This window comes from Cynoglossus semilaevis, chromosome 14, assembly GCF_000523025.1.
Source record: "Cynoglossus semilaevis isolate Cse_v1.0 chromosome 14, Cse_v1.0, whole genome shotgun sequence".
Classification (NCBI taxonomy): domain Eukaryota; kingdom Metazoa; phylum Chordata; class Actinopteri; order Pleuronectiformes; family Cynoglossidae; genus Cynoglossus; species Cynoglossus semilaevis.
In genome coordinates, this window is record NC_024320.1 from 18,508,360 (window position 1) to 18,522,164 (window position 13,805).

Consider the following 13,805-nt stretch of genomic DNA (forward strand, 5'->3'; position numbering starts at 1 on the left):
AACAGAGAGTCTACACGGTTAGACATTCCTGCCCTGTCCCTCCTCTTCCTGTGAGACAGAGTTTAAAGTCAAAAACACATTTAGAGTTGACCGGAGAAAAGCTTTAGGCTTGAAAAGAAATGGTTCCTGATGAGCGCGAAACTCTGAGGTAAGAGCCGAAAAAAAAAAAACCTCACTGAATATTAATGAATTTTTTAGTTATCAATTTTGACGTTGGAGTTGAAAGAGTAGTAAATGAGATTTCTAACTGCATAGTTTTAAACGTCCATTCTTACACTTTTTGGTGCATGTAGTAAAGAAAGATGTTGAGGTTCTCATCTGTTTCTCGTACTGTTTCTAGTATTTTGAGAGACTCAAGTAATTTTACATGTTGGTCTTATAGGACAAGGCAGCGAAAGGTTTGTGTCTAACTTCTTGAAAAGTGAAAACAGTTATCAGTCGGAGTCGGACTACACCAAGTTTGAGGATTCCTTCCAAAACAACACCACAATTAAGCGGCTAAGCCTTAAGAGGCAGCCCAGACGGGCTGTCAATCATGCAGGACAACCAGAGAGTAGGGTTTCGTCCAGCCAGTGGCATTCTGAAGAATCCCTGTCATCACAGAGCTCAAATGACCCAAAAAACCTTGGCAGGTTTTCTACAACCCGGGGTCGACCACCGCTCCCTCCCCCACATTGTTCCTCCTTGGATAATAAACTCAAGAGTGAGGAAGCAGCAACTAACAAGTCTCAAACACCTGCGGAATCAGCGCCTAAGCCTGCCGCACGATCACTTGCTGCGCACAGACCAAATCCTGGGGCAGATAAAAACATCATCCAGACTCACACACAGGTGGAGAAGGATGAGAACAGCAAGGCTCCACCTCAGCCGCAACCACGTCGTAGACTGGCCAGCTTTGGCGGTGTCAGCTCCCCAGGGTCACTCTCCCCCTTCACTGGCCAAGAAGCCTATGATCAGAACAACAATGGGAACAGGTCTGCTGACGCTCACCTCTACTCTTCTCTTGGCAGCAGAGGCAGCACAGGAAACCTTAAATTAGGTACGCAGAGCTCTGGTAGGACCACGCCGGTTCCAAGTCCCGGCTCCATGCAGCTGCAGCATGTCCGTGACCAGATGGTGGTGGCTCTGCAGAGGCTAAAGGAGCTGGAGGAGCAGGTCAAAATCATCCCCATCCTTCAGGTCAAAATATCAGTCCTTCAAGAGGAGAAGCGGCAGCTGCTCTCCCAGAACCAGAATCAGAGTGACAGTAAAGTTACACCTGATTCAACCTGGCAGAAATCTAACGGCAAAAAAACGTCTGAGACCAAAACTGGAGTTAAAACTAAAAAGGATTCCAAACTGCAGAACGACCCCACTATCCTTGGGGAATTAAGGAAACTGACTGAAGAAGTGCAAACACTGGAAGAACGTTCACATGAAATAAACAGAAAAGGATGCAGCCCTCTGCAGGACAAAAAAAACACCATGTCCAAACCAACGAGAGAAAACAAATCTAAACACACCAATCAAACAGACAGGAGACCTCCTGCAACTGACGGCTCAGGAGATACTTTTGGAATGAACAAAGACAGGGATTCAGAGATCGAAGCCCAGCAACTACTAATTTGTGCTTTGAAGGAGAGAGTTTCCCACCTAGAAGCAGAATTAAAAGAATCAGCCCTTCAGAACGAGATGAGTCGTTTAAAACTTGAGCTCCAGGCTGCAGGAGCTAGAAATCGTGCTGACAAAGCCTGTGTTGCCAGACCATTCACCGTGAGCACAGGCACTGAAGCAAAGCCTCAAACCACAAGCCAGGGAGTGGGTAATCACAGAGAAGTCAAGGATAACAGCACAGGAGAGGCCAGAGAGACGAAGACGGTGGGAGTGTCTTGTCATGGACCTGAGCTAAAGAACGTCTGCACGGGACCAGACGAGCCAATGAGCCAATGGGAGATGTGGAGAAGAGTTGAAACCAGAGAAAAAGATGTTGAAGTTGAGGTTTTGACAAACACACAAGGGACAATGACAGAGGTAAAGTCCTGTGATGTGGGAACCAACACGCCGCCACCGTCAGAGGTCGGAACCCACAAGAAATACCAATCCGTGGCCTGTGGAGATTGTTCTATCGATGTGATCATTTCTGAGGCAAAAGAACTGGTTTCCGCGGGAATGTCCACTGATCCAGTGAGACGCGCCGATCTCGGAATCATGGCGTCACCTCTCACGGTTTCACAGCGAACCAACACTGTGTCCAGCTCCGTGTCTCGATTCACAAACACCACACACGCTTCCAACGCAGACTCCAGCACCAACACTCTCCTCAGTACAAAAGACAAGCACACCAACACCGTCCAGACTGTCTCCAGGTCAGTGTTTGTAGGTAACAGGCTCAGAGATGCCCCAGATGTCCATTCAGTCGGTGTGGAAACGTTGGTAGTTAATGCCTTGAGACAGACATACTGCAACAAGGTAACCAGAGACACCGGTGTAGGCTTCACCAACATTCACGAGAACTTTCTGGTCGGACTGAAAACTCGTAACATGGCCTCGGGACCGTCCCATCTGCCAGACCCTATCAAGACGCGAAGCATTGGTGTTGGAGATGGAAGGATACAGGATCTGTCCGTTTCAGCCAGTCTACCCAGCCAAGGACTTCAGCAGTCTCCACAGTCCCTGTGGGACCCTGAGCTGAACCATTACATAGAGAAAATGCAAAAGCTCCTGGGAGAAGACGGAGAACTGCTCTCAGAAAACTGCAGTCATCAAAGAAGTGAAAGTTTCAAAATGTTGTGCAATAAAAAAGTGGTCAGACGAGAAGGGGCAGAAGTTCATCATGTGAAGTGCCAGCCGCACGGTAACCATCAAGATATTTATACTATCTTATTAAATGTAAACACGCACAACAATACAAATATGAAAATTAAGCTTTTATACGAGCTGACCTTAAAATTATTATTTATATTTTTTGGAAAAAAGCTCTTACCCAAACCAGAATAAAATTGAATTTTTATTACTGTTTATTTAAAGGTGTTTCATTAGTCTCAGATACTTAAGTACTTGTTGACGCATACTGTTTAACTGGTGCTAAGGCACTTGACCTTTATTATAAAAAATATATCATGTTACCACAATAGGGATGGCTCGACACAACTTTTTCATGTCCGATACTGATACTGCAACTTGGAGTTTCTGCCGATACAGATATCAATGCGATACCTTCTTTCCTCCAGCATGCCAAGGGCTGCTGCTGATGTGACAGTTAAGCTAAGTTAGGTTGAGCATTTGGGCTCAGGTATCAGATCGGACAGCTTACAGTTGTTGTTTTAATTCAATGTTTGATCAGGAACGTTTGACCAATATTGGACCGATACAGATCCGAGTTTCAGATCGAGACATCCCTAGTTACTAATATTCATAAAGTCAGTATAAGTGATTGAAAATTCTCACCATTTACCCTGTTCTTCTTCAGTGAGGAAAGAATTTCAAACGCCATCTCAAACTTCAGTCCACTCTCCTACACGTGATGAACCCAACCCAGGACTCAGTCAACAGGACGGAGGTGGATCTGAAGTGAAGAAAATGGTCAAGATGTTAGAGCAGCAGGCATCCTCACCTCCACCTGGTAAGTGTGAAGAGTGAGAATCCTGCCAACAATTTAGCTGAAAATCATTTTACTTTCTAAAATGGTTTTCCACATCACTCCTCCAACCCAGCTTAAACTTGTACTTGGGCTCTGAGGAAGTGGCTGCCCCTGGTCTGTGGGAAACACTTGCAATGTTTGGAATGATATCTGGTTTGAAAGGCATCTGAAACCACATAGCAGTTTGTGGCCGAGAGACTAAATATGAACGGCCTGGTAGGAGTAATCGGTGTCTAAAAAAAAAATTATATATATATATATATATATATATAGTTTTTACAAAAAGACCTTAGAGATCAGTCACATTGCTAACCTGTAAATGCCATGACGGAAAAATTAAAATGGAATTAAAATGTGAAATCCAGTTCATCCAAATCCAGTTCACTGTGATTTCTAGAAGGATCTACGAAGGCGCTGCGTCCCGTGACAAAGAGACAGAAAGGAGAGCAGAGCTGTAGCAGCAGCAGGAAAAGTATGAGACTAATGAAGGTGACGACAGGGTACGTTTGAATAGTTCGATTACAGATTGTACTGCACAGTATTTAGACACAGTACTGTGTGTAATTCTTTTCGTTGTTGTCATTATTCCTTAATAGTCTGGAGCCTCTGCCGTCTTACCAGCACTCAGGGGAAGAAAAAGAAAACTCAGAGGAAGTGGAGAAGAGAGTAAACAAAAAAATGAGGGGCGCAGCTCAGGATGGGACACCAGCACGGAAAGGAAAAAGTGGATTCAACAAAGGACTGAAGGCAACTGTGAAGTCACACACACAGCAAAGGTATTGGAGAAGGGTTTTTTGGGCCAAGCACTTGGGGGGTGCAGGAGGTGGTACTACTCTTTCACATAAAATTTTTGATTTATATTAAACTGGGGCTACTGCCATGTGTAAAGGTACAATATTATTTTTGCATTCTATATTAAGCCTTTTAAATAAAACACAGGTTCATAGATTCAGGTTGGGGTTTTTTTGTATGTACAAAGCGTCATTTTACCATCCCCCATGCAGTACCTCCACAGCCCTCTAGGGGTGGTGGATCCCTTATTGAAGAGCTCTGTAATACTGAAGCCTTCGCAGGAAAAGGTTCTCTGCATCATCGCTGACATTTCCCCTCTACTGTGAACTTTCAGATGTAAGATAAGTGAAAAGGTCGTTTCTGCCTGTGAGGCGTTGGAGATGAACCTGAGTGAAGAGACGACTTTATCCAGCAGGGAGCTGGTATGTATGTTATTATGCAGGCGGGGGCAAACCGTTTGACTCGCGAGCCACAATTGTCCTAAAATCAGGGGTCAGGAGCAGATAGATGCACCATCTATTGGGGAAACATGGGTATTGCAGGGAAAAGTCAGAAGTATAATAATAATATAAATAAATTATACAATTCAAAAGCTGAACGTGCCGCATCTGGGCCCCCAGGCCTTAGTTTGCCCATGCATGTTATTGTGTATCCTAGGTAAAGATAGACGTATATTTCTTTGAAACAATTTTTGAGGCGGGGGAGGTTACTATTGCTGCGATTTATTTTGAAGTAAAAATAGAGTTAGGTTGGATTAAAGGCTAGGAAATCCATCATGTCAATGTGAAGTACTTGCAAAATAATTTTAAAAAGTGTGTTTAAGCACGTTCACGTGTGTTAGAGAGAGAATGTTAATGCCTTGGGAAATGCCAGCGAAGGGTGTGTTCTAGTTCTGCCATTATGAGGAACTCTCTTTTATACCAAGCCAAGTAAAGGAATACACCGACTCTGTAATTTGAGATATGGCATATTTCCTGACCTTTGACACAAACATATCTTTGATTGGTAGAGTTTTTCCTTTCACGGTAATTACCATCAATCACCATCAATCTTTACACTTTTTTGTTCTACAGAGATGTTGCTTTTCCCCCATTGTCTCCTGTTTCCGATTGCTGCCACTCAAAAAGCCATTTAAAAAAAAAGTTTTTTTCACTAATTTCTGATCTTTTTCAGCACGACTGTCTGCAAACACTGCAGCAGGAGTGGTTCTCTGTATCCAGCCACAAGTCATCTGATGCCAACGTTGTGGATGAGTACTTGTCGGTGTTTCGGGTCATCTCTCCTGCAGTGCTGCGACACGTGGTCAATATGACTGATGGCAACGGAAACACAGCACTGCACTACAGCGTGTCTCACTCCAACTTTGGTGTTGTTAAGAAACTGCTGGACGCAGGTACAGTACAACAACAGTAATAACAAAACAGCACATCACACTTCCGAACATGAAATTAACGCATCTTCTGCTCGGATAGAAGGAACGTTTATTTATATATATAGGGTATATTCAGTTATATGGGTAAATATGCATCCCATGTAGATGAAGTAGATGAACTTTAACCTGGTCATTTGAATAGTCGCTCCAAAGTCAAAATAAATACTTGTTTAACTGCCTACTTCCTAAACGTAAAAACACTGAAACAAAGGAAGTGCATGAATATATATATATATATATACACACATATATATACACATACACATACTGTATATATAATAATCAGGATCTGATTTTGAGTTTGGTCTGTTACATGTGTTGTCGTGACAAACCAACCACCATGGCTGCAGAGGGCTGTGATGTCAATCAACAGAACAAAGCAGGATACACACCCATCATGCTGGCAGCACTGGCAGCAGTAGAAACCCAGGAGGACATGAGGGTCGTAGAGAAGCTCTTTTCAAAAGGAGAGGTCAATGCCAAGGCCAGCCAGGTGAGTCCAACTGTCACAAATCAACACAGAAAGTGATGAAATATAAAGAAAATATGTGTTGTTGATATTGCATTGATGGGGGGGGTTTCTTCAGACTAATTGGCTCTGACTGAACTTTCATTAATCAACCCTAACATGGGAAATAAATGAAACTGCAGCTCAGCACCATTAACCCCCATGTTCCTTGTCTTCCAGGCCGGACAAACAGCTCTGATGCTGGCTGTGAGCCATGGCAGGATGGCCATCGTGCAGGCTCTAATGGCCCAGGGGGCAGAGGTCAACCTCCAGGATGATGAAGGATCCACTGCACTCATGTGTGCGAGCGAACACGGCCACACGGACATCGTCAAACTGCTGCTGGCAGAGTCGGACTGTGACGCCGCCCTAACCGACAGTGTATGTCCGTCATGGCTCTTCTTCTGTTGCTGCTTTTTGAAGCCTTAATTTTTCAAGATATAAAAAATAATTTCCAAATAATAAAAGGGATTTTTAGGAATTAAGATCACGAAAAAGAAACTACAGTAACTACGGCTGTAGGCCATCTGAAATAAACATAAAATGTATGTTGAACATTTGGCCAACACTGATCAGTCACAAGTGGACAGACACTCATGTCTCTGTGAGTCTGTCACTTCATAAATTGTGACAGAATCAAATCAGTACTACAGTGTGAGCTGTATTTGAATAGTCAACAACTCACATTCTGTACAATCTGATGTAGAGCTGTAGCTTTCCTTGGACCTTGGAAAGATTTAAGTCAATTTTAGTCAATGTATTAAAAAGAGGTAAATCTAGAGCAGTAACATTTATGAAAATATTACAATAAATATTCCTTGAAACAGTGGTTCCCAAGGTCTGGGTGTTGCAGGGGTGAGAAAGTTAGCTTCAAGGATAAAGAATTTCAATATTTTATTAATTTGTTTCAGTCCACTGTTTTGTAATTTCTGTGTGAGTCAGGGTTCAAAATTGTGTTCAGTGGAATTCTGAAGCAAAAGTTCTATCTACGAAAGAGAGAAAGTTTTACTGTTCTAAGGTTAAAAAAGAAAGTGCGTTCAGAATCACTTTTATCACAGTTTATCCAGACGATGGTATAAGGTTTTCCACAAGATTAAAAAAAAAGTAAAGAGAGAAAGTTTGGTTTTTACTGTCTTAAGGTTAAAAAAGAAAGCGCGTTCAGAATCACTTTTTAACACAAGGTTTTCCACAAGATTAAAAAAAAAGCCCACAAATAGATAATTAGTTTAAAATAAACATCAAAGACTGACCTGACAGACGTATCCGCAACACAAAGACAAGCTGACACACCGACGTCCACAGTGTGAGGCAGAGCGGTGTCTGGAACTGTACCAGGTGTGACTAGTGAGACCAAACGAGACACAGGTGAGTGTGGAACAGACGACCCAGGGAGAGAGACTGAAGGACAGACCGCCCAAACCCCTGTCTGCAACAATATTCATCAGTCTACAGTTCCTCACAATCTATTTGACACTTGTGTCAGTTAACTTGTCAGTTGTAGACTTAGTTACTGACCTGCACTTGGTGAGGCTGGTCTGACTCAAACTGACCTGAAGTTGACCTGCCTCCACAAACACATGCTGAGCATCCTCGTGGTGTTTTAAGCTTGAGATGTTTTGGTGAAATGAAAATTCAGCAGTTATCACACCTGCCTTACACGCAGAAGGTCCTGGGTTTGAGCCCCAGGGGAACCACCTATTTAATGGTGCCTCCCATGTGGTGGCCTGTGGGTTGCAACCTTCGGGATTGCATAGTGTAGCAGTAATCACATCTGCCCTACATGCAGAAGGTTGTGGGTTCAAGCCCCAGAGGACTCAGATGTACTTGATGGTACCTCCTGTGGCAGCCTGTATGGGTCAGTAAAGACTGACTGTGTGTAAGAGCAATGAGAAATGGGATTATTGGATAAACCTTGTTGTTCTGCCCATGTGTGTAAATTACAAATATATAACTTGGATATTTTTACAGGATGAGAGCACAGCCTTGTCCATTGCACTGGAGGCGGGACATAATGACATCGCAGTGCTTCTTTATGCTCATGCCAACTTTTCCAAAGCACAAACTGTGGTATGTTGGTCAGCACTTTTTCTGCAGCATGTAATCTAAGTTGATCGTATTCCATTCGAAAGTTTTTATTATGTTTTTTTTTTCCTCTCTTTGTCGTTACAGGCTGTTTCTCGGAGCAGTGGAAAACCAGTCTCCTCCTCTGGTGTTTGAAACTTCTTTGAATCATAGACGTTAATCACATCCATGAGGCCATTCAGTGTAAAAGCTGTTGTATTTGTAAATCCTGACGACGTGTTGTTTACAACACCACAAGTGAAACATATGGAATTAGTCTATGTTTACAAAAGACAAGGCTTGGTTGCCTTAAATTTTTTTTTTTTTTCTTTTTTTTTTTTTTTTACTTTTTACTTTTTTACTACTACTTTTCATTCTTTTGTTGCACACACAAATACACACACATATATATGCACATATGAATATGAATGGATACCAGCACAACAGACTTTATTGTCTATAAAATATTTTAAAAAAAGAAATGTATATAAAGCTATTTTAAATATGTTGCAAAAAAATTATTAAATGCACATTAAAATCATGATGAATATACAATACATTTTTAATAGAGATTTTTTTCTCTTTTATTCATTTTGCCAAACCTAAAGTTTAAACTTCACTTTCATTTTTGCCTCAATTCTACTCGTAATCACTGACTTTGTTTTAGCTTCTTTTTTATCTTTAATAAAAATCAGTGATATCTTGTCATTTTCACATAACATACTGTATGTTTACAAATATAATTATAATAAAACTTTTTTTTTATTTTCTGTGCATTCAGTTTCATAAATATAAATATATATATATACACATCTATATTGTAAATATATATAAAGTTTTTTAGTTCTTTAATATATTTGTATGTAAATCAGGGTAAGACAATTTTTTTTTATCTTTCTTCAATTGACAGATTGATCAACACTTTTACTTGTCATTCACAGGTTGGCTGACAGTCATTGATTGACACCTAGCTCTCTGCTCAGACTAGCACTGTTCACTGGCTTCCTTCTGTCTCTGTTGTCCTCCGTCTCCCGCTTGTTTCCTGTTAATGTTTGCGTTCACCTTTTTGAAAACACGAGAGCAAGAAGCTTTAAGAAAACCACTCTCAATGGCCTGACGCTGCAAGTCACTGTTCCACTGTTTAATCCTTCTCTGTGTTTCCAACACACCAAATTAAAACTAAATTACAGGTTGCGAATAATTAAATGTCAGCATAGGCTGTGCTTTTGTACAGTTGTTGTAACAAATGTGGGGTTCTACCCGAAACCTACAATCATTGGGCAGCAAAGACGCAGCCTATTTCAACTCTGCCAGTGGTGAATGAATTTGTGATTGAAAAACACTCACTAGGACAAGTAATACACAAACGATACACAAATAATTTTCTATCTGGTTATTGTTTTTGATATGGTTAAACCATGCTACTAGACCAAGCCGTACTCTGGGCCGCAACGTTTAGCTTGGGTTTCACTGAAAATGCAATAGTTAATGGGCAACAAATTGTTAAATTAGAAATATATTAAATTGTTAAATCTAAATAGTAAATGTAAATATAAAATTAAAACTAAATATTTCGGGTGAAACATTAATACTCACATTAATATTCAGCTAATATGCAAATTAACACTTTCGGTAACCGGAAGTACCGACATAAAAGCTCAAGGAGGTCCGACTGGAAAACAAACTTAGCGAGTGCTGTGGTTGCCCAGTGGCAGATATTGTCGCTGTCGTTGACGAAGAGTTACGATGTTGATTTGTCGCCGAAACGGCCCTTTCAATGTTCGTCGGACATGTTGACAAGTGCCAAAAGCAAGCGTGGGGCAAGTGACTTACTGTACATCGTTGAGCTTTTATTTTGGTACTTCCTTTTACCAACAACGTGATTTGCATATTAGTTAAAAATTTAGTTTCACTCTAAATGTTTACATTTAACATTAAGCATTTAGACTCAACATTTATGTCTGTTTATATTTACAATAAGATAAAAAGAAAGACAGAAAAAAGAAAGAAAGACAGAGAAAAGAAACATAGGAGAGGACTTTCTGAGTCATTTTCCAGCAACAACAATAAAATACAATGACATACAAGGTCCAACGTCAAAATTTCATGTTTCCATGGCAACGGGAAGCAATTTTGAACAAGTGCTTCTTGAGAAGATGGTAGTAAAATGATAGAAACATTTCCCTCTGCATTACTGTCACTTCAAAAGAGAGACAAGAGAACAGTGTTTAGCATTTCACACAGAAAACTCACAACAAATAAAACTACAATGCAACATATACAAAAAATATATATTTTTGAATGTTGAATGTCCCCCAAAAGGACAGCAGGGACACCTAAGTACAGTTCTTACAACTCTGAATATTTTTCTCGGTTTTCCTCCTTAATGAGGGATCTATCTATCTCAACCCAAGTGTCAAAAGTTCAGATAATTGAAATGATTGACCAGTTGTTGTTAAGTATGTTTGTGGGTTTGAAAGAGAAAAACAATACATCATCAGCATGGAGATAAACATTATGTTACATTTTTTATTAATTAATTCAAATATTTTTATTTTTGTAAATTAAAAAAGGTATATGTGTCTAGTGGTTTTATCCCAGATATGACTAGAATATTTCTTTCTATAATAGAACTAATTGGATGATTTCACAGCAGTGCCAGGTATTTATCATGTTATAGCAAGTGGCTGATGTGGGCACAGTGCAGTTCATAGGTTTATATCAGTCTAGTACTGTTTGTGTATTACCATAATGCTAAATGAGGGCAAGAAGTACCATCCAGTATTTGGCTGTATAGCCATCCAGAGCTGGAGCTTCTCAAACTGGCATGTGTTCAAGGACCACCTGTGATTTGGCCATGAGATAAGAGGGTCCTGGGTTGCATCCTTGTCATTGTTTATCTGAAGTAAAAATGCATATATTATCTCAACAGTGTTTTTATGCTACAGTGTAGGCTGCATTAACATTTGGATTGTGTACAAAGGTGATTTTATTTTAGTCAAATGGTTAGATTTTGGTTTACAATGTCTTAATAATTGTCCAGTGTTATATATCTTACTATATATTTTAAAATAAACTTACATTGAAAGTAGTTAACCTAAAAACAGTAAGGCTAGAAGAAATATTCAGTATTACAGATCGCCCTCACTCTGTCGGGGTATTCATTTTTGTAAACTTTTTTTTTTTTTTTTTGTACCTGGAGGCAAGCTTCTCACAGGTTTCAGTTTTATGCATGATGAAACAGTGGTCAATGTTCTATTTTCTGTGTTCTGGGTTTGTGAAAACAATGTCCAGTATTTGTTTTTTCAGAGTCTGATTTAAATTTAAAGTTAATCAATATTACAATATTATCCATGTGTATTCTTAATGACAAATTATTGCTTATTCTATCTCAGATAATTTACTCTAACACAGCAAGGGAACCTCAGCTTCCTCTGGTATAATAAATGGTCAAATAATGTTTTATTTACAAATAAGTGAAATTAACATGAGGACCAGTTCTTTTAGAATTGTTTTTATCTATCTGTCTATCTATCTGTCTATCTGTCTGTGTCCGTCTGTGTCTGTCTGTGTCTGTCTGTCTGTCTATCTCAGTTTTCCCCCTAGTTTTAGTTCTTTTTTAAAAAGTTATTGTTAACTATTAGCGTGAGCTGACACAGACGCTGTCTTCAAACAACCACACAAAGAACAACTGGAGTTCAACCGTCTCCCCCCACAGACACAGGGAGCAGAATCTGGAATTGAACCCCCAAACGTTCAGGGTGAAAACCAGCCCCTTCGCTTTGTCTTTCAGGGGTTTTTAACGACCACTTCTGCATTTTATGACTTGCATTACTGCCACCTTTCTATGTTTCTATGCTTGATTCTAGCAACAAAAAAATAAAATAAAAAAAAAATAAAAAAAATAAAAAAGGGTTTTCCTAAGCAGGGTTTGCACAACACATCGGGGCAAAAACAGATTTACAGGAACCAGATGTGGCTAATCATCATTCCAAAGCAGAAAAGTCTGCAGCAGCCGTGCACAGTTATGTTTTCCTCCCTATCTTGGCAGACTTTCGTGAAATCTGAGTGCACATTTATGCTTTAATCACTGTGTTGGAATTCGGGTGGGGGGGTGGGGTGCAGAATTTGCACATTACATACAAACTGTGTTCACATCATGATCCTATAAGTGGCCGTTAGTTGCTTTAGACCCGGAGTCACGTTTCTTATTCAGATCACTGTATGGATTGACACCAAACAGCATCTTGTCATGTCTTTTTGCGGTGCATAAATTAAATAGTTTGGGGGGGGGGATGGGGGGTAGCACGTTTGAGAAAAAAAAATGGACCCGATAACTTTAACAGTAGGGGTAGGAAGAAGAGAAAAAAGCGTCTGGCAAGAGTGGATATTAAAAACATGCAGAGGGAGAGGAGCTCGGGGCCTTCAAGAGTCAGGAAAAAGACGTCGGGGAGCTGCATATAGGAGATGGGCACGGCGTTCGTGTTTGCCCCCAGCCCATTGATTTGTATATGAAAACATAGCGCTTTTATTCTCCCCCCGTCTCGGCTCCGCTTCTGAGTGATCAGCTGATGAAGAGACTAGCAGCTCGCCGCTATGCTGGTTTGCTAATTCTCTCCCCCACAGCTGCAGCCGATCCTGATAGCCAGCCTGCACACTGCACTCAGGTAAAAAACTGCCCTTCTTTTTTGTCTTTCTCCTCCTCCTTCTTTTCCTTCTCCCTCCGCTGCTTCTTACCCTCCTCTGGCGCAGGATTCAGCCGGGCTCCTTCGCATGGGAAGAGGAGGAAGAGATGGATAAAATGTGTGCGCACCAGTGTCTATGTGCATGCGTGTGTGTGTGTGCGTGCGCGCGCGATCTCACCAAGCAGAGTGTGAGTGACTGTCTACTGTGTGTGCGCGTGTGTGTGTGGGTCTAAGAGAGAGTGTGAGTGTGGGAGGGGGGGGTGGGGGGGGGTGGTGTGTGTTGTAACAGATGAGAGGGAAACCTTGGCCAGAACCGTCTGGGAAGAGGCTTGTTAGGGTGATGGCACAGGCATGGAGCATCACATGGACACACTGAAACCCTTCACACACACACACACACACACACACACACGCACACACACAGAGTCAATCAGACACCTCTCAGCTGTGTCATACATCTCTCTAGGATTACCCCTCTCTTCCTCCACTGTTCCCCTGGAACGACTGCAGCCCCTTAGAGACAAAGGGAAGTGGATCAGCGGTGCGTTCAAAGCCTCCGTCAGAGCCGAGCCATGATGAGGATTTCTATTGTGTCCTCTCTGGTGTTTCTGTGTCCTCTAACTCACAACATCTCTGCCCTGTGTTGTGTGAGAAGAGCAGACATGCATCTCTGACAGTTGTTATTGTTTGTTTGTGCCCCCCCCCACC

General features: G+C 41.2%; 3 protein-coding genes across 5 annotated transcripts in view; 2 read left to right on the plus strand and 1 right to left on the minus strand.

The window, feature by feature from the left end:
* fbp1b (fructose-1,6-bisphosphatase 1b) overlaps positions 1–7,624 on the minus strand; it is a 14,332-nt gene extending 6,708 nt beyond the window's left edge. The window contains exons 1-3 of one of the 2 annotated variants that reach the window (XM_008325655.3): positions 7,602–7,624; positions 6,236–6,346; positions 3,427–3,544 (exon numbers count right to left, since the gene is read on the minus strand). Coding sequence is in view for 1 of the 2 variants with exons in the window: in XM_025062598.1 (XP_024918366.1) it covers positions 3,434–3,472 (39 nt within the window). In the remaining variant the exon portion in view is untranslated. Of the gene's footprint in view, positions 1–3,426; positions 3,545–6,235; positions 6,347–7,601 lie in introns of those variants that run through there. The other variant, XM_025062598.1, reaches the window with a different exon arrangement.
* Positions 4,046–9,039, plus strand: LOC103390022 (KN motif and ankyrin repeat domain-containing protein 1-like). 2 transcript variants are annotated; one of them, XM_025062599.1, is made up of 7 exons: positions 4,046–4,119; positions 4,216–4,395; positions 4,746–4,833; positions 5,585–5,804; positions 6,194–6,336; positions 6,532–6,732; positions 8,320–9,039. In XM_025062599.1, exons 1-7 carry the CDS (start codon positions 4,094–4,096, stop codon positions 8,455–8,457), a joined length of 996 nt encoding a protein of 331 aa, XP_024918367.1. In that variant the 5' UTR covers positions 4,046–4,093; the 3' UTR covers positions 8,458–9,039. The 2 variants fall into 2 exon arrangements, with proteins under 2 accessions (XP_024918367.1, XP_024918368.1); XM_025062600.1 differs by having other exon boundaries at positions 4,073–4,395; positions 8,320–8,418; positions 8,521–9,039.
* Positions 9,040–12,595: 3,556 nt separating this feature from the next.
* LOC103389986 (probable global transcription activator SNF2L2) overlaps positions 12,596–13,805 on the plus strand; it is a 7,802-nt gene continuing 6,592 nt past the window's right edge. The window contains exon 1 of the mRNA XM_008325656.3: positions 12,596–13,079. Coding sequence (XP_008323878.1) covers positions 12,984–13,079 — 96 coding nt within the window. The 5' untranslated portion in view covers positions 12,596–12,983. The remainder of the gene's footprint in view (positions 13,080–13,805) is intronic.